Here is a 27,225-nt window from a genome sequence, read left to right as displayed (position 1 = left end):
GGTGGCCGATGGATGGCACCAACGGCTGGGATTTGTGGAGGAAGGCAGGCCGTGCCACGGAGACAAGGTCTGCTCCCCAGGTCAACCAACTGGAGACAGAACTAACCCAAGGCACAGAAGAACATTCACATATATGCACTGGTGGGACCCTGGGTCAGAGTCTAGACCAAGGATATTCAAACTGCGGCCCTCCAGATGTCCATGGACTACAATTCCCATGAGCGGGGCCCTTTTCCGAATTAAATATACCCAGTTCTTTCGCAGATCCTGCCTTTTAGAAGGTCACCTCTATAGGTCTTTTCTGAATTCGCCTCCACCCTGTCAACTTACTTCTGGAATTGCAACACCAACAACGGAAGATGGAACTCTAGGTAAGATCAGACCCAATGCCAATAACCAACCAGTTCAATCACTGTTCTGATTGGCTGAGTTGCTCTTGTTTATGCAACCTTATATGGCATTGCCTTTCCGTATTGCATCATCACATCAACAGCCCATGTTCTGGCATCCCCGAAGCAACCTGAAGCCTCTCTTTCAAGTACCACTCCCTAATCAGTCCATATTTTATATTCACCATTGCAGTATGTGTCTGTTTTTAAAAGCATCTGGCCTTACTGGAATGTTATTCTGATACTACCTTCCCAGCTCAATGCCTGGTTCATTTTGAAGTTTGAGTCCAGAGTGCATGCAGCTCCTTCCTGTTTCCTATTGCTTACTAGTTTAATGAAAGCACTACCTATCTTTCATGCGTGTTCTGAGGATTTTGAACAGCACTAGCTCCCTTCATAATATTCCTGGATAGCTTGCTCCCTCTCAATGTTTATTGATTTTTTACTCTGATGTTCAAATTAGATTATTATTCAAACACACTTAATACACTGATAGAAACGATGGTTTGGATTCCGTGGACAATTTCTATTAACAGCAGAGATTCCTATCAGTAGAACAAGATTTCCTCCACTCCGCTAGTTTAGCTCCTAATGCCCCCTCAACTGTCCTCCTGGGAGACAGGGACCCCCACCCCCAAATACCATGAGGAGGGGGGCTGGCAAAAAATCACTTTCCTTCAATTAGCAGAAGTGTTCCTCCAAGTCCAAACTATATTATTCTTGTGACTCAAGTCATATGCTTGCATGTTTGATTAAGCAAACAACCCATGGTACAATTTCTTCGGTTTAATGTGGGCAGAATGGACATTAATTTAGCTGTGTCTCAGCATTAACAGAAAGGCCCATTCTTCAATATAGTCACAATTAAGTTGCAAAAACCCCAGTGTACTTTCCCATCATGTTGTTGTGTTGCACTTTTTCACATTTAAGCCAAAGGATTTGGATGTTTGGCATGTAACTCAGGACAAAAACCCATTTAATTGTTTGTCACAACAGTCAATAATTGTGTGGGGCCAATGAATGGGTTAGAATTTTCACGTGATCTGGAATACAGCATGTACAAAAATATTCATCAGAATCTTATTCTTTCCTTAAATGGCAACTCTGAAGGCATGTTGGGTGCAATAAAACCCTCTCATTCGCTTTGGTACTAGCAAGTCCCCAAGCCGAGGCAAAGAATGAACTAGCCATTCTCAGGTCTTTATTGTCATTGAACTTGTAGCTGGGATCTGGTCCCCTAGAAGCATTGCTTGGTCAGGCTCCACAAACCATCTTGCCTACTGCTAAGATTAAAGCAGCATGACAACTACCTTTTTAAAACAAATACTCTCATGCCAGGCAGAATTGCCTTGCTATTGCTGCCATGAATTTGTTTTGGCGAAAGATCCAGATTTCAAAAGCCACGTTCAGAACAGCTTCCCACGCCAATCACCATGCAGTAAAAATCACCAAGAACTACACAAGACAGAAAAGTCAAACTGCACAAGAGAACACTCCTCAAACCACCGTTTGTACCAGGTGCTCGCTCTCTGGATTCGATGAGTTTGCTGACCTGCCATTTGGACCTGTGATTCAGCATACCCAATGCTGGCAAGCCCTTTGTTTATTAATAGCTGCTGCCCACGAAGAGAGAGGGAACACAATGGATTAATTCCTTCTTCACTCTGACCTCCTCGTAGACAGAACTAATTCATTCCGCAAAATCATACCTGCTACAGCTCTCTCTCACCACTGGGCATCAGAAGCCATCTCTCCAAAACATGGCTTCATATTTCATGAATCAAAACGATACAATTTGGCACAAAATACTCAAGAAAAAGAACAACAGGGTGGTTCTAAAACTCTTCCATGCAAAAGGCACCTTCTTCCACGTTCCTTTATACCAGAAAAGGAACTGTGTAAGTTCAATATAATATATATATTTCTTATGTAATCATGACTATTTTTGCACATTCAGTCTTCTTCATATGTTGCAAAATTCCTTCGGGTTGTTCTTCCATATACAAAAGAGCAAGAAAACCCACAAACAGATCATCCGTGGGGCGTTTTGCTGCATGCCTACATTCCGGGAAGCCATAAACACTTGCTGCTTCCTAGAACAAAGCCATCCGCTATCCCTAGCTCATTGTGTTAAGCATGTTTATGGTTCCCAATTCAACCCGGCACCTGTCTAATTAAAGGATTTCCAGAAAAACCTCAGGGCTGAGGAAATTTCCTCCAGTGAGATGCCGGAGGGCAGCTACTGGCCAGAGAAGACAATCACAGACAAACATGTTTCATTATTACTAGGCAGTACAAAATCTGTCTTAAAAAAAAAGCCACGTCCGGCGATTTGCCGGTTTCAGACCATATTGTTCATTCTTAGTAATTTATAACCTGAATGGTCATCAGACCCTACCCCAGTTTCATGGTTTCTGCACACACTGTGTTTTTTGCTACACAGTCAGAAAACACACAGCTGAGAACGAGATGTGGAGCATCAACAGACTTGATGTTTTCGTCAAGCGGTTTTTATGCTGAGCTGTTAAGTGGCTCGGTTCCGGATGCGCTGTGCTCATAGCACGAGAAATTGGATGTAGTTATATAGGGATCCAGGAAGAGGCAGCATGAGGTTACCCGATTGGTGTTTTCAGAGATGGAGAAATCAATGGCAGGCATTTATTTAGTGTTCGTCTTGACTTCCCAAGCAAGAAAATTACCCTGATCAATTTTGGGGGGAAGAACAAGCAAAGAGGGAGCTTATGACAATCCGCTTTTAGAAATTTTTAGAGAAAGCACGCAGAAGCCGGCTATGTGAGATCTTACTTGCTGTGATGATTTCCTAATTTTATTTAGCCCTGCTTGCGGCTATTTATAAAACAGAACTGCAGACAAGGAGTGGCAGGTTCTGCAGTTCAGATGGCAGCCTGCCCTGCTGTAAATCAGCAAGTCCCCCAAGATCATCCAGGGGAAGGTTTGCTGATCTAAGGGACTAAAAATAGGAAGCCCTTTCTCCTCGGCAAGCACCACGTGGGAAGGGCGCTACTAAAAAAAAAGTCAACAGTGCAAAGCTTTTCTCAGTTGCAATCAATAAGAGGCTGGTGTCTGTTTGGCTGCACCAAGGCCCACACTGGAAGCTCCAGACGGATCCCGATCAACTCAGAACTCTTGTGCTCCAACTTACTGCCTAACAACTGACCCCAAGGAAGGAAGCCCTGCCCCTTGCCAGAATGGAAAAGTTTAGCAGGTAGCTTCCACAAGCTTCTCCCCTCAACCCCGTCTCCTCTCAAAGAACGTTTATGCACAGGAGGTTTCATGCCAGGCTGCAGGCTGGAGTTTTAGTCATGGCAGGTTGCCCCACCTCTTCCTGCACCCACACAGGGGAGCTTTTGTCCCGGTGTGCCTTATCCACCCCAGATTTGTGCTCCTGCACGGGAGCTGGGGCAATGAAGTTCCCAGTGCGTAAATGGTCAAACAGGAGCCTGCCCCATAATGGAGGCCAACAGAACAGCAGCGAGAGAGTAAACCTTGGGGGAAATGGGAAGAGCCAGGTGAGAAGGAAGGTTGCCCAATTACGACATGCAAAAGAGGACTGGTTGAATGGAAGCATCCAAAACAGAAACATTCAACCGGTTGGCTATCAAAAAAGTAACCCGTTTTTGTTTATAGTTGTTCCAATTTCTTGAAAAAAATATATAACTTCAATAATTAATATTCAACAGATATGGTCTTCATATCTGTGGCATTATGGGCATGGAAACATCAAACCGAAACAGATTCCGGATAAACACAATTTTTTCCTCAATAGCCCGTTTTCAATGTTTCCTTCTTCCTCAGTGGGTTTTATTTTTAAATGAGTCGTGTCTCAATATCCTCAAGTATTTCATATAAACAGTCCCAAGCCATAGAGCGGTCAAGAAACGCTGAGCCTGAGGGACGACTCGTTTAAAAATAAAACCACAGAGCAAGAAGGAAACATTGAAAACGGGCTACTGAGAAAAATTATCCGCAGCCTACACACCTTAGGAAAAAGGCCACCACAGATAACGAGGTTTAGACCTCTCAACAGCAGGGCTGGAAGAAAGCCCTGCTTACAGGATGGGAGGACCACTGCCCGTGAGAGCGGACAATGCAGTGCCAGGAAGCTTAGGAGTTTGACCCTGAGCATGACGGCCATCCCCTATCTAACCATCATATGCACAAGGCAAAGCAGTATGCATGCTGCCACTTGAGAGAACAGAGACAAGCATCAGAATAAGGACCAGAGTTACATCTGTACCTCATCAGTGGCTCGTTGTTCAAGATTAGACCACCATTGCAAATAAATATAGGGAAGGGGCAGGGGGGGGGAAGCAAGCATCGTCTTGGATGTAATACCAATATTTGACCCCCTTTTTTTGCATGTCCCACTCTAGAATTAGCGGACACCAAGGGAACATCACTACAAAAGCATGCATAATTTAGGATGGCTTCTGAGTGGATTGGGTTTTGAGCTCTGGGGATATTGTGAGACATGCCCGATAGCTTCAAGTCACAGCCATCTACATGGTGTCAATCACAAGGTGGCAGGGGCTCATGGGAATTACAGTCCATGGACATCTGGAGAGCTACAGTTTGGCTACCCTTGCATTAGCCAACATTCAGAGCTTTCCATGAAGATAAGTTTCACAGGGCAGCCCAGTTGGTCTGCAGGAGAATGTCTATATTCAAGCCCATTAGCACCTTAAGAGATTTTGGAGGGTATACGCTTTCAAGAGTCAAAGTTCCCTTCTTCAGATTTGACAAAAGGTGTCTTGACTCTCGAAAGCTTATCCCCCCCCCCCCCAAATCTTGTAGGTCTCTAAGGTGTTAACTGGACCCAGATCTAACTATCCAGAGACTCATCATCCAAGGATAGATATACTTCAGATGTTCACCCTGTCTGAATATTTTTGAAACTCACAGCATCTCTTTGTCCTCTCCCCCCCTCCCCCGATTCTTCATTTCTTTCCAAAGAGTTTTTAGCTGGGAATCCACTGCAAAGTACCTAATTGCAAACTGCACAGTCATTATCTTCTCTCTCTCTCTCTCTCTCTCCTACATCTAATTCATATTTTATTTTACCTTTCCTCTGCATACTAGTTATTCTGGGGATAATTAGGATGTTCCATGCAAAGGAACATACGTAACATCATCCCGATGGATAGTTATATTGTTGTTGTGAAGACAGCATTCTCCCGCGGTTACACAATACTGAAAAAGCGCAACTGTGCAACAAACAGTAGACTTTTACAAGCATAAAGGAGGCACAGAGGCAGTCGACTCCACCAGCGCATGGATAACACAATGGCAGATACAGAATTAAGTTAAGATCTTTGTTTTGCCTGGTCCTGCTGCTAAACAAAGTGGCACCATTTGAATGACCTTCAGACCCACCTGGTTTTCAGCACAACTATTTCAAAGGCTGCAAAGAATCCCAGATATTTATTACACAGATGTGAGTTACCACACCCCTTCATTCCTTAAATCTAAGATAAGGAGGGGGGGGGGAGGAAACTGGACGATAAGTCTATTGTTTTTTGGTCCAAGCATTTTCTCCAATTTAAAACCTCTCTTAGCTCAAGTATTGGATGGAATGAAATTCAGCAAACTCTAAGGAAAGTTAACACCTTGGCAATGCACCTGACAGTCTGTAGGGGCGGGGGACGGGACTCTTTGAAATGCTTCCAAGGAGAACAGCTTGTAGGCTGAAGTGTTACGCTGAATGACCAGGCTGTAACTGAAGACAAGTACATAATAACAGCTTGGGGTGGAGAAGGGGGGGGTAGGAAGATGCTACTGGAAGCATGTAAGGAGATTGTACGGAAGGTGAAACAGAACGCACAGGCACAATTATGCATAATTGAAAGGAGGGCTTCAAAACAAGAGTGAACTCTGAACGCCATATTGCAGAATAGTGGCAGGGTAGCGGAGAGACAGGGAAGACGAAGCACACTACTATACATGTGTCCAGGAGTGGCCAAATTGTGGATCGCCAGATGTCCGTGGACTACAATTCCCATGAACTCCTGTCGGCATACGCTGGCCACCTCTGAATCTATAAGATCCTCACCAGAGGTCAATAAAAGCATTCTACTTAAGATTTCTTACGCCCTGGTTGAAAAAATAATTTATACTTATACTAGGGGCCAAGACTGTTGCATTCAGGAATAGAACGGGTGCTAGATTGGAGAGGAGGGATGGTGGAACTCTGCAGATGGCCTCGCCCCCCCCCCCCCCCCCCAGGACCTGGAAAGGCTGCAGGCAGCTGTTATGGAACTCACCAGCAGAGGCAGCTCTCACGCAGCAGGGATTTGAAGCCTCTGAACCTCAGAGGGAAATGGGAGGAGGAGGGGGTGATCAGGGGTGGGGGACGGAAGGCGACTGGCTGGCTGCTGGACAGACAGGCAAGCTGGTTGGAGGAGGAGGCACTCAGGGGCGGTGCAGCCACCCTGAGTGGCACTTAAGCCATGAGACATGCTTCTCCAAGCCCTTACCAGAAATATTATGTGGAACAGATTTTATTTGTTACTGAGTTAATGTATTGACCTGCTGGCTGGGGTCCATGGGGATTGTACTCCATGGGCATCTGGAGAATCACCATTTGGCCACCCTGCATGCATGGAACACATTAAGAAGTAGTTCACTTTAAGGAATGAGAATGACTTAAAAACAAAACATTGACTTGGCTGTTAAGAAGCAACAAATAGAATTTAAAATGCTGCCCAAAAATTCCCCTGTCTTGGTTGGGAGTGTGTATGGGAGAGAGAAGCCATTTGGATCGGGAAAAGCCTTAGTCGCTACCAGCCTGGATAAATGCACAGGCAGCTAGAGGTATGGTTTACCCTAAAGTGGGTACAGAACCATGCTGACGATTAAGTGCAACTGCATTAATGAGGACACTTACCAATGTTCAGGCATGCTAGAGAGGATCAAAACCAGTTCCCACAGGCAGACTAGGACCAGCACATACATACCAGGTGCTCGTTTCTTCCTCTCCCCAACAGCTCTTTTAGAACAGAGCTCAATGGATTCTTGAACTCAAAACTCAAAGCCAAATTTATGCTTCTAAGTTGAGGCATGCCATGCTCTGTAAATGTTTGAAGGTCAACCCCTTACATTCACAGATCAGTCACAACAAAGCAAAGCTAAAAGAATTGTTACGAAATGTGAGTCGATACAGAGAGCTGGTTTACCCAGCCCAAAATGATCTGAGAACTTTGGACTCTTTAGTGAAGTTTGAACCCACATCTTTTAAAATTAAAAAGTATTTGTTCCAGTCGGAGTAATTTCAAATCACACCAGTTAAGCAACAGCGATCAGCGGCATTAAGGACTGCTCTGGATAATGTGGCCCGGTATTTGAAGCACAAGCTGTTTCATTTCCTATGCATGTTTTGAAATTGCCTTCTCTGCTGCAAACACTTAAGAGGGTAAAATGCCAAGTGACAGCTTGGGAGCGAGGCCACCCCAGACATCTCAGCTAATGTTAAATTTATATGCCGCCGGTTTAGTAAGCAAGCGCTTGTATCCTAATGGGGGTAGTTAAGCACTTATATCCTATGGGGAGGAAGAGGAAGAAGCACACATTCTTTTGCAGTGTTGGGTTGCATATAATAAATAATGAGAAATACTATGACAGTGGCAGACTTGACTTATAGTTTAATTGTTTAATATAAAATAAAATGGGCAGAAAACCCCAATGCAAAGCTAAAAGCTGATATGCTTAAAAATACAGCGGGAACAACAAAAGAGAGAGCTAAACTACAGGATAGGCCCAAGAGCGACAGGCAACGCTCCACGCTGCCCCGCCCAACTTAGCTTTGGTTCCCTGTTTTTGTTTTACCGTGAAGAGGTGATTCGTTCAAGAAGGGAGCCTCAAAGTACATTAGCAGCGACCTCTACTGGACAGAAAGGGGAGTGTCTTCCCGGGGCGAGTTGAGACAAGGCTGGACGTTCCCAAGCTGCAGCCGCTTGGGACTCTTCCGGAAGGTTGAGGGGCATTGGGATGATAGATTTTTTTTTTTAACCTATGGCACTTGCATAATTCATAATACTCTAGACATTGGTCTCATAAATAAAGGGTATACAAACGTACATGCTAAGCAATTAGAAATGCCCTTCCGCCATTCGGCCCTCTTATTCCGACAGCCCCTGATGTGATCAGTTTGGGATCAAGTTCAGTTTGGTCAATTCCATCAAGGATTTTGCTTGCCTCTTTGAAGAAGAAAAGTCTAATAAAAACATTCTAAGGAGGGTTAATTCCTAAAACGATTAGGCATACGGATAAGATTGTCTACATTTCCCCTACTTAAAAAAAAAAAAAGATCTTGCTTGCATTTCTACAATATCATCGGTAAATAATAAAAGTGCAATTAAGAGTGAGGACTGGATGGGCTGATTTGGTCACTTACCAGTTTCATTCATCTCCCCCCACAAACCCTCCAGCCGTCTGTTTGTCATCTGTTCAAGCAACACCACCCCTTCTTTGGAGAAGCAACAATGAAAACAGTAAGGCTTAGAGCAGGGGTAGTTAAACTGCGGCCCTCCAGATGTCCGTGGACTACAATTCCCAGGAGCCCCTGCCAGCATTCGCTGGCAGGGGCTCCTGGGAATCGTAGTCCACGGACATCTGGAGGGCCGCAGTTTGACTACCCCTGGCTTAGAGCAATAAGGATGAAGTCAGCAGAACCCTGTTCAAGATCAGAGCTAAAACTTCCATCCACAGATCTGGCATACTCCCTTCAAAATCCACAAAAGTGCTAGTTTCCTTCCCACCCCCTTAAGAAAAAGGCAAACTTTTGTTTAAAAAACCTCCCCTATGAATTATATATTCTACAGTCGGTACGGTTGAGTTCCTCTTTATCCACAAGGCCAAAGCAGAAACGGAAGATGGAATCGCTTTGCGCGCAGGTGTGAGTCTGTATGCAAGGAAACGGTAGGACGGATGCAGTCTCCTCAGCGTGCGTATTTATGGTGGCTCATTTTTGGGTGTATGGACACCAGGCGGAAAGCGATCTACTGAATATACCCCAAATAAACCTTTTAGATCCCAAGGCAAAGGTATGTTAAAAAAAGCTAGTCTGATGTACTGCTTTTTCGGTCAACAGCAGCTTCGTTTTGTTGCCGACGGCTGTCTTCTAAGTTTGAAGCCCTTACCGCTAGTTGTGGGGTGGGTATCGGATGACGGAATTCGACGACCTGCAAAGAGTCAAAACAACAAATACCCTTAAAAAACCGCTAAGCCACTATTTCATATTTCTCACAGTTTAGCCCAGTCTTTCTCAACCAGGGTTTCTTGAGCATCCTGGAAGAGTTTCTCAAATAGATGGGAGTTAATCATTTCTTAACATATTTTTTGACGGTGGGACCTGGAGACCCCCTAGAACAGGGGTAGTCAAACTGCGGCCCTCCAGATGTCCATGGACTACAATTCCCAGGAGCCCCCTGCCAGCTCCCAAGTTATGATGATTTGCTGCATTTGCTGGCAGGGGGCTCCTGGGAATTGTAGTCCATGGACATCTGGAGGGCCGCAGTTTGACTACCCCTGCCCTAGAATGACCACTGAACTCTACACAACAGAGATCTGTCACCTGGAAGAAAATGGCTGCTCTTCAGGGAGGACTCTGTGATATTATATCCAGCTGAGGCCTCTCCTTTTGCCAAACTTTACCTCCTCCGAATCCACCACAAAATCTCCAAGAATCTCCCAACCTGGAGCTGGCAACCTAGCTACAGGCACTGGTTTTATCATTTTTGGCTTTTTTAAGATGCCCAGGTTTTGGGGTGTTTTTTTTTTTTAAGCTTTCTCATTTTTCTGCAAACGTAGGGGCTCTTTTCAGGTTTGTAGAAAGATCCGTCTTGCATGTTCCCAGTTCCGGTCACTGGATTTAAGGATCCAAAGATGTCTTGACTTCACTAATCACTATCACTGATCACTAACAGAACATAAGATCGTAAAAAAAAGTTATTCTTACTAAAACAGAAGGTAAACAAAGAAAAACTGGCCTCTATGAACATTGTCTTTGACAATGCATAATTTGGTTGTGGCACTGACCGCTATGTAATATGGTGATTAATAATCATCAGCTCAGATGTTTAAAAAGGTATTTTGAAAAATTCATGGAGAGGAAAGACAATCCATGAAGATCAGCTGACAGTTAAGTGAAACCTTTCCACTCATCATATTCTTTGATGGCCACAATTTAAAAGCCTCCTGGTCTAAGCCCGTCTTGTATCTTGCAGGACTGTGAGGCTATTCAGGACACACCGTTTTTAAATTAATCTGCTAGCACAGTGGCCCCCAACCTTTTTATCACCGGGGACCGGTCAACGCTTGACAATTTTACTGAGGCCCGGGGGGGGGTAGTCTTTTGCTGTGGGACATCACCGCTGCCGCTGCCTGAGCCCCTGCTCCACTTGCTTTCCCGCCGGCACCCCTGACTTCCTGCTGCCTGCTGGGGGGTGCTGCCTGCAGCAGCTGTGCAGTGCCACGCCTAGGGGGAGTCACAGCCATGGGACTGGGACTGGCCACTGGAGAGCACCAAAAGTGAGCCGGCAGCAGAGTGGCAGGGCAGCCCCCGAGGCAGCAGCTGGGGAGGGGGACGAAGAGGAGCTACGGACCGGTATCAGTCCCCGGACTGGGGGTTGGGGACCACTGTGCTAGCACACCTCTTCTCATATGAATGTCCTCGTACTCAGAATTTCTCCACTCTTTAATGACTTAACTACTTCTGATGTCTCTCTTGATGCTTGCTATTATTATTATTTTTAAAAAGAGACACCTGGGGGGCTAACACAAGCATACAGATCTTGTACAAATGGCCCAAAAGAAATTATGCAGCATTTTCAAGCCTATCAAAATGATGACAAAATTTAAGCCAATGCATAAGGACAGAAACAAAAGGGATTTAAGCTAAGACAGCAACCAAATTTCTTTTGGGTAAATAGGAAGGAAAAGAAGGGTGCGGACCGACATCACAACAGTTTAGTAATACATGATACTTACTAATTTCTATAAAGAGTTCGTTTATATTTATTGCATTTTTCGCACTGGTCTCTACAAATATTGCATGGATGGAATCGGCATAGTCTTTAGCATCTTTTTCCATGACTTCTCTAGGACAGAGAGAGAAAGAGAATAAATCACGAACAAAGCATGAGGGTTTATTTCAATTTTAGGACAGAAGTAGTAGGCATGGTTAAATGCAATAGCAAAAGCCACTTTGGCAAGTAATCTGAGCTCTGCTGATGTTACCACAGCCTCTGGAAGGTATGCAAAATGGAGAAGGGGAGAGTGTTGTAAGCCACTTTGGACCCACACTGGGGAGACAGATGGGGTATAAATGCACTGAAAGGTGACAGCAATTGTGTCAATGTTCTTTATTACTTGTGAAACACTGAGTTCATGCAACGGGGGTGGAGTTATGTAACATAGATGGTGCCACAACTTAAGGAGCTCAATCTCTTGGCTCTCTCCTGAAAGCTTGCCACTGCTCAGGCCATAAGTTACTCCTACCCTGCAACCTGTTCTCTGAAACTCTGCTGCATTCCAAGGAGAGTCACGTGGGCTCCTCCTCTGTCAGCATCTCAGATCAGCCGTTTTCTGGCAGAACCCTCCCCCATCAGGAGTAATTACTGCAATAAGGGCAGAAAGGGATTCCAGCAACACTGATCCAATATAAGTGCTGGGTGGAAGCCAACCGATCAATTCCAAAACAAGAGACGCTTCCCTTTGGCACAAGCAGCTATTGATCACAGAATCATAGAGTTGGAAGGGGCCATATAGGCCATCTAGTCCAACCCCCTGCTCAACGCAGGATCAGCCCTAAGCATCCTAAAGCATCCAAGTAAAGTGTATATCCAAACTTTGCTTGTAGACTGCCAGTGAGAGGGAGCTCACCACCTCCTTGGACAGCCTATTCCACTGCTGAACTACTCTGACTGCGAAAACTTTTTTCCTGATATCTAGCCTATATCTTTGTACTTGTAGTTTAAACCCATTACTGCACGTCCTTTCCTAAGCAGCCAACAGAGACAGCATCCTGCCCTCCTCCAAGTGATAACCTTTCAAGAGCCAGTTTGGTGTAGTGGTTAGGAGTGCCGACTTCTAATCTGGCATGCCAGGTTCGATTCTGCGCTCCCCCACATGCAACCAGCTGGGTGACCTTGGGCTCGCCACGGCACTGATAAAACTGTTCTGACCGGGCAGTGATATCAGTGCTCTCTCAGCCCCACCCACCTCACAGGGTGTCTGTTGTGGGGAGAGGAATGGGAAGGCGAATGTAAGCCGCTTTGAGCCTCCTTCGGGTAGGGAAAAGCGGCATATAAGAACCAACTCTTCTTCTTCTTCTTCTTCTTCTTCAAATATTTAAAGAGGGCTATCATGTCCCCTCTCAACCTCCTTTTCTCCAGGCTGAACATTCCCAAGTCCCTCAACCTATCTTCATAAGGCTTGGTCCCTTGGCCCCAGACCATCCTCGTCACTCTCCTGGATGGAGGAGACTCTAGCTTTGCCATCAGGAGAAAGTTTCTTAAGCCCAAGGAAAGCTCCAGAGTTGGTGAAATGTATCCATAGCATCTAAGCCATTACATGTTCAAGGATTACTAATGCATTCAATTAAAGCAGATCATAAATATAATACATTCAAAAAGATTTTTCCGACAGTTGGGTGGGTTTCTTTTTTTTTAGAAGACAATTAGGGGTGCATACATTCATACAGTTTTGATCACACCTATCACATGACCGCACAAAGCTACCTTCCAGTGAATCTGACCATCAAAGCCAGCATTGCTTACCCACACTGGCAGTAGCTCTCCAGAGTATCAGGTTAGGGGCCTTGATCACCTGCTCCCTAGTTCTTTCAATGGGAGATGCCAAGGCTTGAACCTGGGACCTCCTGCATGCCAAGGAGATGCTCACAATCCCTTTCCTCCCCAAGATCTAGGAGTGATAACGGTGATGGGGTGCCACCTCTATTTGTAGCTCTCATTCAATATTCTGCCTACCTACCTACCATGCAAACTACTTCACAGCTAAACCTTCTTGCAACAGCTGCTAACTAGATGGTCAAAGCTAACTGTATTACTGTATTACTGTATTACTGTATCTGCTTCATAACTCCCCCCCCCCCCAACCTATAGGGTTAGCTAGAACTCTGATCCTAGGTAACTTTGCTCTGGTGCCTATGTAGTCACTCCACAGAAGCCCTGCTGGGTGATGTAAGCTGCCTTGAGATCATTTTTTGAGAGCTTTCGGCATTCCGCAGGGCCTGCAAGATGGAGCTCTTCCGTCAGGCTTACGGTAGAGGCCAGCGCTGTAGAACATCGGATGGCCCCACCCCCCAATAAGACATACCACCATGTTGATCCATCATCAATGGTGGCAGCGCAATTTGCCTGTGGCACCCACTAGGGAGTTGGTTGGACTAGAGGTGGGGTTATTTTTACTGCCATCCTGTTATTTGCTGTTGTTTATTTTATTGCTTATACAGTATGCCCTGCTCTTACCCATAGGTAACAAGATGTCTATGGGAAGCCAATGGCACAAGGTCATGCAAATAAGACACTAGATTAAGTCACCTAGTCTAATTATTGATTTGTATTTGAAATATTGTAAACCGTCATGAGCTGGTTTCTGGGAGTGGCTGTCATACAAATCAAACTATTAATTATTAATTAATTATTAATTATTAAAATAGTAGTGGTAGCAGCAGTAGTAGTAGTAGTAGTCTGAATTGGATGAGTCTCTCAACCAGCGTACCCAATAATTTTCGACTATGTAGTCTAGTCCAGCTCAGCCTCCCAGCGAGTCAATCCAGTTTAACTACAATGAGTGGGTACATGGAAACCATTTTCCCAAATAGTGTAGGTGAACAACACTTTCTAAATTTACCTGGCATCATTAAGATCACACTTATTTCCAGCAATAGCTACCACAATGTTGGGAGGCCCATGTTGCCGAAGTTCTTTCACCCAGTTCTTCAGTGTTGAAAAGGTCTCCTGAAAAGGAGAGGAGGGAATTAGCACCACACAAATGTATCGCCGATACAGAGCTTTTTTGCCTGAAGTACCCTCCTCTCTTACCTCTTTTGTGATGTCGTAAACGATAATCGCTGCTGCAGACCCTCGGTAGTACATTGGGGCTAGAGCACGGAACTGCAAAGAAAAGGAGCATGGCAGAAAATGATTGTACATAAAACTTCACAGAATGACAAGAGCAGTCAGTCTAGGACAGCGGTTCCCAACCTTTTTCTCGTTGAGGGCCGCTTCCGGGGGTAGGGGAGAGCTGGCGGCCCGGGCGCCGCACACGCAAGGAAGCGCCATGCAAATGCGCATGTGCAGAGGTGCCGCGCATGCGTGTTTGCGTCCGCTGGGGGCACAAACGCACATGCGCATTTGCATCCGCTGCCGGTGGCCTGGTACCGTTCCACAGACTGGGGGTTGACAACCCCCGTCTAGGAGACATAAAGGCCCTGGGTGCTCTATGATGCCATTATGAGCGCGTATCCTAGTCCGGGGGGAGTGGGGGAGAGATGGTTTGCCAATGCCTTCCTCTGTAGTCTTCCTTGATGATCTCACATCCAAGTACCAATTTTTCTTAGCTCCCAAGTTATGATGAGACTAGTAATCAAGCCCGCTGCAGGGGAATGCAGCGGGCGCTAGGGCCTTACCGATGTCGTCGGCGCGCTGGTCAGCGGTGGGCTGGTCGACGGCGGCGGTCGGCGGCGGCGGGCTGGTCAGGGGCGGCGATCTTCTTTTGTTGGCGGCGGGCTGACGCGGCGAGAGGCGCTTCGCGCCTCTCGCTGCATCAGCCCGCCAGGCAGGGAACCCCCGGCAGCCGCGCTTCACACGACTGCCGGGGGCTCCCTGGGTCGGCGGCCTGACGCGGCGAGAGGCGCTTTGCGCCTCTCACCGCGTCAGGCCGGGAGGAACTGGGAATCGGAGGGACCAATCGGCAGGCGCTTCGCGCCTGCCGATTGGTCCCTCCGATTGTCTGTCGTGAGGAAGGGTCCTATCCGGACCCTTCCTCATCACGGACTAATCCCACCTTTACACCCCTTAGCGAATTATTTAGTCCGTGGCGCCCGTGGCGCCACAGGCGGTTTAAAGATTAGACCCTACCATGCTGCCTTCCCTCCAGAATATCTGTTCCACTTAATATTTCTGGTAAAGCCTAGGATTCTAGAACTGGTCTCATGGCTTAAGTGCCACCCAGCGCTTAACACTGACTCAGGGCAGCTGTCCTACCTGAGTGTCTAGTCCTTCCACTTCCCTCCAAGGCTCAGAGGCTGCAGAACCCGGCCGTGTGAGGTACAGCAGAAAGCAGGGGTTTAAAGAGATTCTGAGTCCCTTTACACTCCAGAGTTGTATTCCCCAGGAGAGCCGCAAAAGCAAATGAGCAGGGGAACCGCTTGCTCCCCACCACTCAGCTGTTTGGGGCTATCTTGTGCAGTCTCTCTAAACAGTTTTTCAGGCTGTCCCCTCTCCATGGGAACTGCTGTCCTTTTCAACTGGGTTTGCAGAGCCACAAACCTCCTGGTTCAATTTGTTCCCTAATAGAGATGGCCACTGGAATAAAAAGCTTTAAAAGGAGATCAGGTAGTGGATCAGTCTATCAATGCAGGATAAGTCTGTTAATGGCTACTAGCCATAGTGACTGAGAGGAACCTCGGCTTCAATGCCCTGTTGTTGGCCATCCAGAGTTACTGTCTGGCTGCTCTGTAAGACAGGATGCTGGACTAGATGGGCCACTGGTCTGATCCAGTAGGGCTCTTCTGATGTTCTCAGAACAAAGGATGAGTCCAACGGCCTCTTTAAGAACAATAAAATTTTATTCTGTGTATAAACGTTTGTGTGCAAAAGAAAGCTTAACACCCAGAATTAAAGGGTGCCACTGGACTCACATTCTGTTCTGTTGCTTCAGACCAACACAGATACCCACCTGAATCTATATTATGTTCTTAGGTTACACCAAAAGTGACACGTGTGTATATTCTCCTATCAAAAAGGGGATTTTGAATACCGTTTGCTTGACAAAAAGCAACAAATCAGTTAGAACACCTGAATTAAAAGCCGCCGGGGAGGGCAGTGTATAAATGTAATAAATAAATAATTAATAAAATTTCAGTTTTTATCCACAGACTCCTACCAGCGTGTTCTGTCCATCAATCCCATCACTTGCTGCACTTTCAGTATTGCTTCATAAGGGTTCTGGTCCCACATACTCTGCAAGCTAACCTCAGAGGTGGGGGTTTGCCTGTCTTTTTCTCCAATAAGGATAAGTATTTTCAATACAGTGGCTCTCTCTAGAGCTGTTGTCCCCAACCCCTGGTCTGGGGACTGGGACTGGTCCGTAGATCCGTAGGTCCTGGGCTGGGGCTCCTCCTCGTCCTCCCCCCCCTGCTGCTACCTCTGGGGCTGCCCTGCCACTCTGCTGCCAGCTCACCTTTGGTGCTTTCCAGCAGCTGCCATGGCTGGGGCTCCCCCTCGGCGTGGCACTGCACAGCTGCTGCTGGCAGCACCCCCCAGTGGGCGGTGGGAAATCAGAGGCACCAATGGGAAAGCAAGCGTTGACCGGTCCCCGGTGATAAAAAGGTCGGGGACCACTGCTCTAGAGCATTATTCCAAAAAGCACCTCAAGACGACCTCTTGATTTATAAGTTCCCTGTTGTGTAGATAAGGCATTGAACTCCACCCTCCTTGTCTGCGCTGCCTCCACATTCCTGGCTTCCTGCATCCAGGACCATCCTACCTCCAGAAACCTCGACCCTGTTTGCAATTTGCAAGGATTACGGATTTACTTCGTTTCCACCTCACTTCTGTGATGAGCAATGGTTACAACAGGACAGACGCCTCCTTTCATTATCACAGACTGATGCTACGATGACAGCAAAAAGGAGCAAAAATTTGTAACAACACACATGTTGTTTTCACACTCTTGCCAGTCTGGTGACTAGTAACAGAAGCAGCTGACTGATATTGGCTGCTTATAAGAGCAAGTGGGGACACAGTTCATTAATTCACTAATTCACCAGTTTACTGACTGCGTTAAGATGAAAAAGCACACCACGGTGCAAATAATTTTCCTAAGGAAACCTGCTGTTACGCAACGGTCACATACAGGTTGCCAGCCCCCCTCGCCCCCAGCTGGTATTTCCCAAAACTGCTCAGAATGGTGGCAGAAGAACATAAATTTTAAAAATGCCTGTCGGACAGTAGTGTGATATCATTTTGGGGAAAACACAGAAGTACCATTACACACTAAGAATTGGCTGAAACTCTAGAATTCACCCCAAGTTATGATTTTACCACGCAAAGGACTAATGTAATTTCTGGGTTTTCCATAAGTGATGTCACTATGTTAGCCATCAACTCGCATCCTGAAGTCCTGCCCCCCATCTCCTGTTGGTAGCCAGGCTGGTTACACTGGTAGGTTACAAGTGGATGAGCAATAGGGTTGTGGGTATTCTGCATAGTGTAGGGGGTTGGACTAGATGACCCATGAGGTCCCTTTCCAACTCTATGATTCTATGGCCACCCTAGACTCACCATTTGGCATTACTACAACTCAAGGCAAAAACATTTCCAGTCAACAGAAATGTACAGCAAGACCCACAACCAAGATTACCAAATATAAATCAGCAGCTAGAGCTCTGAAACATTTCCATAAAGAACTCTGAAAAATACTTTTACCATAGTCTGAATAAAACTTTGTTGGTCTTAAAGGTGCCATTGGACTCAAATTTTGTCCTGCTACTTCAAGACCAACATGACTACCCACCTTAATTTGTCTTTTCAATGTTATGTATTTTAGCTTAATATCCAAACATGCTGGCAGTCTTGCTTTTTGTTACTCTTTGACACAGTTTCTGTCCAAATACTAGCTTTTCTTTTGTTTACTAGCTTACACGATTTTCCCCTACTTCTCAGATGGCAAAAATTAAAGATACAAATGCTATGGTAGCATAGGATGCAGGATTATTGGGTATATCTATATTGGGTCTACTCGTAATTTTTCCTACAGAAAAAGAAACTTTGTACTTTTAAATTCCATAAAGTTGCCCCATAGCACAATTTGGTATATCAACTAAGTTATACGTCATGTGTAAATGATGCATTTTACGTGATTCAGTAGAAGTAGTTTTGATTTGGTAGCAAGTACTGCATATTTCAATTTCACTACAAATTTCAATTTTTTTTCTTGGAAAAAATGCCCCCGACCCAGCTCTATACTTTACTTCCTTGGTAAAGGAATGCAGAACTCTTAGACGCCTTTGATTGACAGGATCTCTCTGTTGTCTGCACGCAGGAAGCCCAGAGTGCTGATTCAGTGCTGAGTAAGTAATCATGTTACTTCCATTGCAAAATCCAAACATTTTACATCTTAAGTAAAAATAGAAAAAGAGGATCCTGCCTTTTGTCTCATGGAAATAGTCCACACTCTAATAGAGTGAGATTTCAGGCACATTTTGACAGATTCTAAAGCCAGAGGGTCTTGTACAGTTTAAGATTAAACGGAAAATTGTCACAGTATTAACTGAGTATCTCCTGCCAACTAACTATCAGCCTAATGGAGAAAGAGGCTCACCTCCCAAAATCCTGTAAAGATGAAAAAAAAAAACCCTCTGGCAAAGTCACCCTCCACCTGGAACATCTCGGAAGAGGAAGCAATGTTCCAGAGTGACACTAAGTAGAAAAGGGGAAAACTAACAGCCTAATTAGACAGACGTTTTCCATCTTGTTCTGGACTCAGGAGAGGAAAAAGAAAGGATCACCATTATGTAAATAGATGCAGGTGTGTAGCTGTGTTGGTCTGAAGCAATAAGAACAATGTCTGTCCCGTGGCACCTTTAAGACCAACAGAGTTTAATTCAGGGTTTGTGCCCAGAATTAAATTCTCTTGGTCTTAAAAGAGCCACTGGATTCAAACTTTGTTCCACCACTGCATAAGTTAGGGATCACAAACAGGATGCCTCTGGATCATAGCCTCCCCCTCCCAGGGCACAAACTGCCCCTCCCATTTGCCAAAACACAGATGGGACACATATCCAGGTGTGTAGGTTTTGCCAGCACACTTCTGAAAGCAGGAGTCAGGGTCACAGCACACCACCACTGACAACAAACCCAAAGCGGCCATCTTAAAGAAATCTAGCTGCTGACCTGGGAGACACATGCAGAAGGATTAGAGGCCATGTGTGGAAGGCACAAGCAATGGCACAAAGGAAAGAGTGAGTGGCACGCTTAACGCCTTGCACCTGGGCAAGAGGATGCCTGCTGTCCACATTACGATATTAAATAAAGCTGAGGAGCTTGTACTGGTCCCAGCAGATATTCCTGGCCCTTTAATGCCAGTTGAGTTCACATCACCAAATAATACTCAACGTCTATGCCAGGGAGTCCCAATCAGGGGTCCGGGTTTTTCCCGTAAACTTTCTATGTGGGCCAAATCTAACATATAAATGCCCCAAGATGAGCAGGCATGACTATCGGTATATAGAAGTGGGACCCCGCAAGACTCATGTGGGGGAGAACCCCATCTTCATTCCCCATGACTGAGTCTGGCATGGCTACGAGCACCACGACACACTTTTGAGCCTGGCTGTGATGGTATTTAGGAGCCACTTAGCCTGGAGCAGTTCCTGGCCTCCACCACCATAGCTCCACCTCCCTCCAGCTCTGAAGATTGAAGAGGTAAGTGTGTTGTCTGAGCATGCACACAAAATGCCTTTTTATCTTGGGGGGGGGGGATTTAAACACCCCAATGTATTTTTTTTTTAAGAATTCAGATCTTTCAGCAAACTTGGGGGAGTCCCATACATTTGCAGGAAAATCTGTTTTGTGTTGGTGTGGACCCAATCCACATGTGGGGCCTACACATTTCTATTAGATATACAGACTAATGGGACCCACAAGAAACCTGCAAGGAGATTACAACCCACCTGCCCACATTTGCTTCCTTCCTGCTCCACCATTCTCAAATAATCTTTTACCTATTCTTACTTGCCCTTCCCTGGCAATCTTACCCCCTCCTTCTCTGCCGCTCTCTCCCCTATATGTTCCCTTACAATTTTACCCCCTTCTCTTTGACAATCTACTCTACTCTTCTCCCCTCCCCTTTTTGTAAATATTCCCCCATCTCTTTCTCCCCTCTCCTTAACCTGGGTACTTTCATGCATGCTAAATAATGCCGTTTCAATCCCCTTCAGCTACCTTTCACAACTGGATTTTGTCATGTCATACAGAAAAAATCCAGTTGCAGAGGGCATTGAAAGTGCATTATTTAGTGCACATGAAAACATCTCTCCTCTTCAACCGCAGAGTAGGTGGCAGCCCCCCCCCCCCGCCAGACAGCACGACCCCTTACCGTTAAGTAATCTGCAGAAGTTCAGATATTATTGATTTATTTTTGGGAGGAGGGTTTAAGCTTCCCCATTTTTTTTTACATTTAAGATTTTTCTGTAAACCTCCCCCCCGACCCCTTTAAAGAAAAATCTCCTTTTTCTCAGTAGGGGCCCAATCTGCAAATTTAGATATTCACAGATCTCCTCACATTTGAGAAACAGACAACAGTTCCAGCAATAGCCATGCGGGGATAATGGGTACCCACCATAGTTAAACACTTACTGCTTCTATCAGTGCTAGGAACCAACATAAAAGGAAGGCCTTGGCCTGAATGCCCTGTTTGTTGGCCCTGCAGGACCCACTGTGTGAAACAGGATGCTGGACTAGGTGGGCCACTGGTCTGAACCAACAGAGCTCATACAGCACACCCGACATGCCAGATTTCCTTGTGGTTCTTCGATTTCAGGTTTTAACACTATACTGCCCTTGTCTGCTATATGAACAGATTATAAACACTATCAGCAGATCAAGGAAAACCTGGATACATTCAGTTTTGGGGGTTATATAGAAAGTAAATTAATTTAAATTAAATGGAAGACACAGTATCTTCTAAAGATATAAATGTCAGCACTCCCTGGGTACCCTGAGTAATTGGAGAAGTCATTTAGTATCAGTTTCAAAATGCCATCTGGACACAGCCATGTCAGGTTGAAGAATGGCTTCAAAAATTAGAAAACACAACACCTTAACTAGACAGGAAGACACAGCCATCTGTTTTTGTGTACACGTATTACACTGTTAATATTAAAAGCACAAAATTTTGACACACCAACCAATAAAAACCAAGGACTTGTGTACTTACTCGCTCTTGTCCTGCCGTGTCCCATATTAGGAATTTATGTAGTTCGTTTTGGTACTGCACTGTCTTGGTCATAAAAGATGCCCTGAAAAGAATTTAATGTAAGAATGCATCACAAAAACACATTATAAAATAGCAGCCACCAAATGCCAGAAATTTCCCCAAACATTTAGATACATTCTAGATTATTTTTATTTAGTAGATTTTTATCCCACCCTTCCTCCACAGAACTCAAGTTAATCTCTGTATAAGAACCTTGCAAAAAAGCCAAACAGACTAGCTACTAATGTTTAATAATGATTTCCAGTATCCAGGGGAAGAGAAAACATGTGAAGTTTATCAAGGCGGAAATAGCTACAATCCACCTATTCCCACTACTAGCCTACCTGTATACACACAGGCCTTCATTGAGTGAAGAGCACACCCTAGGGTTGATTGATTCAGTTCAGGAAAACACAATGGGGGGGGGGGGGAGGGTGAAGTCTCTTCCCCACACCAGAATTCTGATCCCAATTGGGTTTCCGTGTACTGAATTTCCATGGGCAATTTGCACTTGCCATCTGTCTGCAAGCCTTCCATGGCAGTTAGGTCTCAAATGCAATGTCTCATTTAGATTGGGGCGTAAAGGTAAAGGTATCCCCTGTGCAAGCACCAAGTCATGTCTGACCCTTAGGATGACACCCTCTAGGGTTTTCATGGCAGACTCAATACGGGGTGGTTTGCCAGTGCCTTCCCCAGTCATTACCATTTTACCCCCCAGCAAGCTCATTTTACCGACCTCAGAAGGATGGAAGGCTGAGTCAACCTTGAGCCGGCTGCTGGGATCGAACTCCCAGCCTCATGGGCAGAGCTTCAGATAACATGTCGGCTGCCTTACCACACTGCACCACAAGAGGTTCCTCTTGGGGCTTAGCCAGGGGAAAAACTGGATTCCCATTTTATTTACTAAGGCCGTAAATAAATAAAGCTGGCTTCTGCCAAAGCGGTGCCATACTGTAAAAGAAAAGAGCTTTATTCCCACAATGTAAAAGTGAGTCTGCTGTTCCCCTCTTAGTAGCAGGAAGAGGGAGTTCTCTTTCTACTGAGCAGGAAATACTACATGGTTCATTTACATTAAGATTAGTGTTATTAAGCAAGGAGCTCTTAATGCTGAGCTGCATCCAAGAGAACGATACGACACTTAAACACTGTGACAGCTAATTTTATAAGTCATGAATCAGGCCAACCCGCTCTCTGGGCCTTTTTCGAACTATCATGTAATTTCCTTTAAGTCAATCATTATCCGAATGTGAGCAATTATCCTGGGGAAGTGTCGGGAACCCGCTTGCTAACTGAAAAACAGGGTGCCCCTTTGAAGAAAACGTCACGCCAGGCCTGGTGAACGATACAACAGGAACAAGCTTTATTTCAGCAACGTGGAGTCCGCTGGTATGGAGTAAGAGCTTCCACCGAACTCCAGGTGGAAGCTCCCTTTTATACAAAACCCACCTCCTTAGGCTGTATTGCCCCACCCAGTACTTGCGGAGGGAACATGCTGATACAATCATGACTCATGCACATATGCGAGGTTTTCCGGGGTTCCTGATGGCCCATTTTCCTGGAACAAAGGGCCATCTCCGGGCCCTTGTCAAAAGGTGGAGGGGGACATTGAGGTTCTTTAGCGGCCATTGCCACCTCAACGATCGGGTGGGGCGCCCAGCTGCCGGCTTGCCTATGATCACCATGCCCTACCTCCGTGATCGCGGGCGCCTCTGATGGCGGGGTTCGGTCCCGTTCCCAAGCCACCAAGGACCGAACCACGACATTCTGCCCCCCCAAAGGTCCATTCTCCAACCCCCCGGGGCGGCCAGGATACCGCTTGTGGAAACGTTCAGTGAGTCGGGGCGCAAGGACGTCCGCTGCCCAGACCCATTCCCGGTCCCCCAAAGCGAAGTCCTTCCATTCCACGAGGTACTGCAACTTCCCCCTGTGGAGTCTAGAGTCCAGGATATCCGCCACCTCGTGGTGCTCCCCCCCCGGCAGGACCTCGGGCGCTGGCGGGGAAAACACGGGGTGCCAAACGTCACCGTCCGGAGTTTTTTTTAGAAGGCTCACGTGAAAGACGGGATGGATGTGCCGGAGGTTCTTGGGGAGCTTGAGCTTGACCGAAACTTCGTTGATCGGGGCCAAGACCTCGAAAGGCCCCAAAAACCGAGGGCCTAGCTTCTTGCTGGGCAAATTCAACCGTAGGTTCCGGGTGGAAAGGTAAACTCGATCCCCCGGTCGGATCTCCTCAGCTGGTCGTCTCTTCCGGTCGGCGTCCTCTTTCTGCGCTGCCTTGACTTTGTGGAGCTGCTCCTGCAGCGACTTCCAGCAGCTCCCGGCACGCTTCCCCCACTTGCGAAGGTCGGCCGATTCCCGGGCGGGGACCTCTCCAAGCTCCGGGAAGTGTCTCAGGTCTGTCCCGTAGACGACGGCAAAAGGCGACATCTCCGTGCTGCTGTGGTCTGCGTTGTTGTACGCGAACTCGGCCAGGGGGAGCAGGGGCACCCAGGTGTCTTGATGATAGGAACCGAAACACCGCAAGTACTGCTCCAGTACTTGATTAACCCGCTCGGTCTGCCCGTCCGTCTGGGGGTGGTAAGCGGAGCTCAGCCCTTGCTCGATGTCTAACAGGCGCAGGAAAGCTTGCCAAAACCGGGACACGAATTGTGAGCCCCGATCGGAAATCACCTTGTCCGGCAGCCCGTGCAGTCGGAACACGTGATCCAGGAACATCCGAGCCAACTGTGAAGCACTGGGGACACTGGCGCAAGGAATGAAATGGGCCTGTTTGGAAAATAGATCTACCACCACCCAGATCACCGTTTTCCCCTTGCTGGGAGGCAAGTCTGTTATAAAGTCCATGGAGATCACTGACCACGGCCGGGTCGGGACCTCGAGCGGGTGCAGCAGACCTTTCGGCTTGCCAACCCCCGGCTTGCAGGTCAGGCAGACAGGACAACCACTGACGTAAGCTTTTGTGTCCCGCCGCAGACTGGGCCACCAAAACCGCCGCCGGGCCAACTTCCAGGATTTTACGAAACCGAAGTGCCCGGCGGTCCTAGCATCGTGGCAGAGGCTGAGGGCTTCCCGTCGTAGCCCTTCCGGGACGTAGACAGCCTCCCCCCTCCGCCAGAGACCGGAGTCCAAAATCAAAGAGTCCCGGAGCTCAGCCAGCTCCTCGTCTGCCCCATAGGCTGCCACTAGGCGGTCTCGGAGCGGGGCGGTCGCCGGGTCGGGCTCCCATTCCTCCCTGGCCCGCCGCCTAGTGACGACCCCCCGTCCCAGCTGCTCCTCGCCAAACACGGACCTGGTGCAGGGAGCGTACCCCTCCCCATAATGCGGCAGACGGGAGAGGGCGTCCGCGAGGAAATTCTCTTTGCCGGGGATGTGACCAAGCTTGAAATTGTACCGCGAAAAGAACTCCGCCCACCTCATCTGCTTGGCGTTCAGGGATCGCGGTTGCCGGAGCGCCTCCAGATTCTTGTGATCTGTCCAGACCTCGAACGGCTCCTCTGTTTCCTCCAGCCAATGCCGCCATTCGGTGAGGGCGAACTTAATCGCAAACGCCTCCTTCTCCCAGGTAGACCAGTTCCGCTCCGTTTCGGCGAATTTTCGTGAGAGGTAGGCCGCCGGCCTCAGCTGTCCCGCCTTGTCTCGCTGCAGGAGAACCGCCCCGGCTGCTGCGTCGCTGGCGTCGACTTGTACCACCATCGGCTGGGTTGGGTCGACGTGCAGTAGCGTGGGCTCAGACGCGAAAGCTTGCTTGAGGGCCAGGAACGCTGCCTCCGATTTCTCATTCCAGCCGAGCGCTGCGCTGGGCCGCGTGGCGCGAGGACCTCTCCCCTTGGTACCTAGCAAGTCCGTGAGGGGAGCCACTACGGAGGAGTATCTGGGGATGAAGCCTCTAAAAAAGTTAGCAAACCCCAGGAAGCTTTGTAGCTGTTTCCGGGTGCGGGGCCTTTCCCAGGCCAGCACCGCCTGCACCTTCTCGGGGTCCATAGCTATGCCCTGGGCTGAGATGCGGTAGCCCAAATAGTCCAGGGAGGGACGGTGGAATTCGCACTTAGCCAGCTTCACGTATAGGTGGTTTGCCAGCAGGCGCTTTAACACCTCCCTCACCAGGGTCACGTGCTCTTGGGGATCTTGGCTGTAGATCAGGACGTCATCCAAATAAACCACCACCCCCTGAAACAGAAGGTCCTGCAACACCTCATTAATTAGACTCATGAAAACCCCAGGTGCCCCGCTTAAGCCGAACGGCATCACTTTAAATTCGAATTGTCCCAATTGACAGTTAAACGCTGTTTTCCACTCATCCCCCTCCCGGATGCGTACCCGGTAGTACGCCTCCCTTAGGTCCAGTTTAGTGAACAGAGTCCCTTTGCCCAGCCGGGCCAGCAAATCCGGGATCAGCGGGAGGGGGTAAGCGTTCCCCGCTGCGATGGCGTTGAGGCCCCGGTAGTCCTGGCACAGCCGTCGGGACCCATCCTTTTTCCGGACGAACAAGACTGGAGCTCCCATGGGACTGGAAGCGGGCCGGATGAAACCTCGGGCCAGATTTTTATCCAAAAACTCCCGGAGGTCCTTGAGCTCACCCTCACTCATCTTGTAGATGCGCCCTTTGGGTAGTACCGCCCCCTCTGGGATGTTGATAGCGCAGTCCGTGCGGCGGTGTGGGGGTAGCTCGTCCGCTTCCCGCTCGCTGAAAACGGCTGCGAGGTCTCGGTACTCTGGCGGGACCTCGGGCTCTGGTTTCTCCTGCTGCGCCGCCGCCGCTCCCCTGGGACGCGCCGCCGTCCTCTTGTGGCTGGAATTCTCGTGGGGGACCCGATGCCGTGCACCCACCGTCAAGTCGAACTTCAGGGTCCCCGCCCGCCAGTCCACCACGGGGTTGTGTTCCTTCAGCCAATCCAGGCCCAACACCGCCCGATATCCCGCTACGGGGACCTGGATCAGCCACCGCAGCTCTTGGTGGTCCCCTATGTGGATGGCGATAGGACCCACCTCCTCCCCGAAAGGTCCCCCCTGAATCGGGCTGCCGTCCATCTGGACGAAAACCAGGGGAACCTTCCGAATGCGCTTCGGTAGCCCCAAAGCCCGGGCTATCTGGGGGTGGACCATGCTGTGGTCGCATCCAGAGTCCAAAAGAGCCTCCCCCACCCAACTTAGTCCGTTCTCCGGGTTCCGGAGCTCCAAAATTACCACGTTCGGAGGTCGCGCCTCATGCTGCAGGGGTTTTCCCTCGCACCGCGGGACCTGCTGCCCGGCGCCGTCTACAGCAGGTCCTGGCCGTTTTCCGTCGCCTGGGCGCTTCCCGGTTCGTTGCGGAGGTCCTCCGCCCGGCGTGCCTGCTGGGGGCGTGTCGCACCTCCCCCCTGGGAGAGCCCGCGGTCCTCCCCCCCTTGCCGTTGGCACGCTGCTGCGAAATGTCCTGACCCCCCGCATTTCAGGCACAGACCTTCCCGGCGTCTCCTTTCCCGCTCGGGGTTCGGGGGTCGTTTGGGGCGAGAGTTGTCGGGGCCCGGTCTCGGCGCCTCGGCTGACCCGCTTTTGGCCTCCCGGGGGGGTGCGGCGGCCCAACCCAGGCTGGCTTCCAGCTTGGCGACCACAAAAC

At 48.0% G+C, this 27,225-nt stretch overlaps 1 protein-coding gene across 1 annotated transcript in view; it reads right to left on the bottom strand.

The window, feature by feature from the left end:
* Positions 1-9,010: 9,010 nt before the first annotated feature.
* The window catches only part of RAB22A (RAB22A, member RAS oncogene family), a 32,313-nt gene continuing 14,098 nt past the window's right edge, over positions 9,011-27,225 (bottom strand). Inside the window, exons 3-7 of the mRNA XM_077335712.1 lie at positions 21,591-21,672; positions 14,471-14,542; positions 14,280-14,386; positions 11,394-11,503; positions 9,011-9,586 (exon numbers count right to left, since the gene is read on the bottom strand). Coding sequence (XP_077191827.1) covers positions 9,489-9,586; positions 11,394-11,503; positions 14,280-14,386; positions 14,471-14,542; positions 21,591-21,672 — 469 coding nt within the window. The 3' untranslated portion in view covers positions 9,011-9,488. The remainder of the gene's footprint in view (positions 9,587-11,393; positions 11,504-14,279; positions 14,387-14,470; positions 14,543-21,590; positions 21,673-27,225) is intronic.

This window comes from Paroedura picta, chromosome 4 (assembly GCF_049243985.1).
Source record: "Paroedura picta isolate Pp20150507F chromosome 4, Ppicta_v3.0, whole genome shotgun sequence".
In the NCBI taxonomy this organism is placed as follows: domain Eukaryota; kingdom Metazoa; phylum Chordata; class Lepidosauria; order Squamata; family Gekkonidae; genus Paroedura; species Paroedura picta.
Note: the sequence above shows the minus strand (reverse complement) of the source record. Positions and strands in the feature narration are given on the sequence as shown.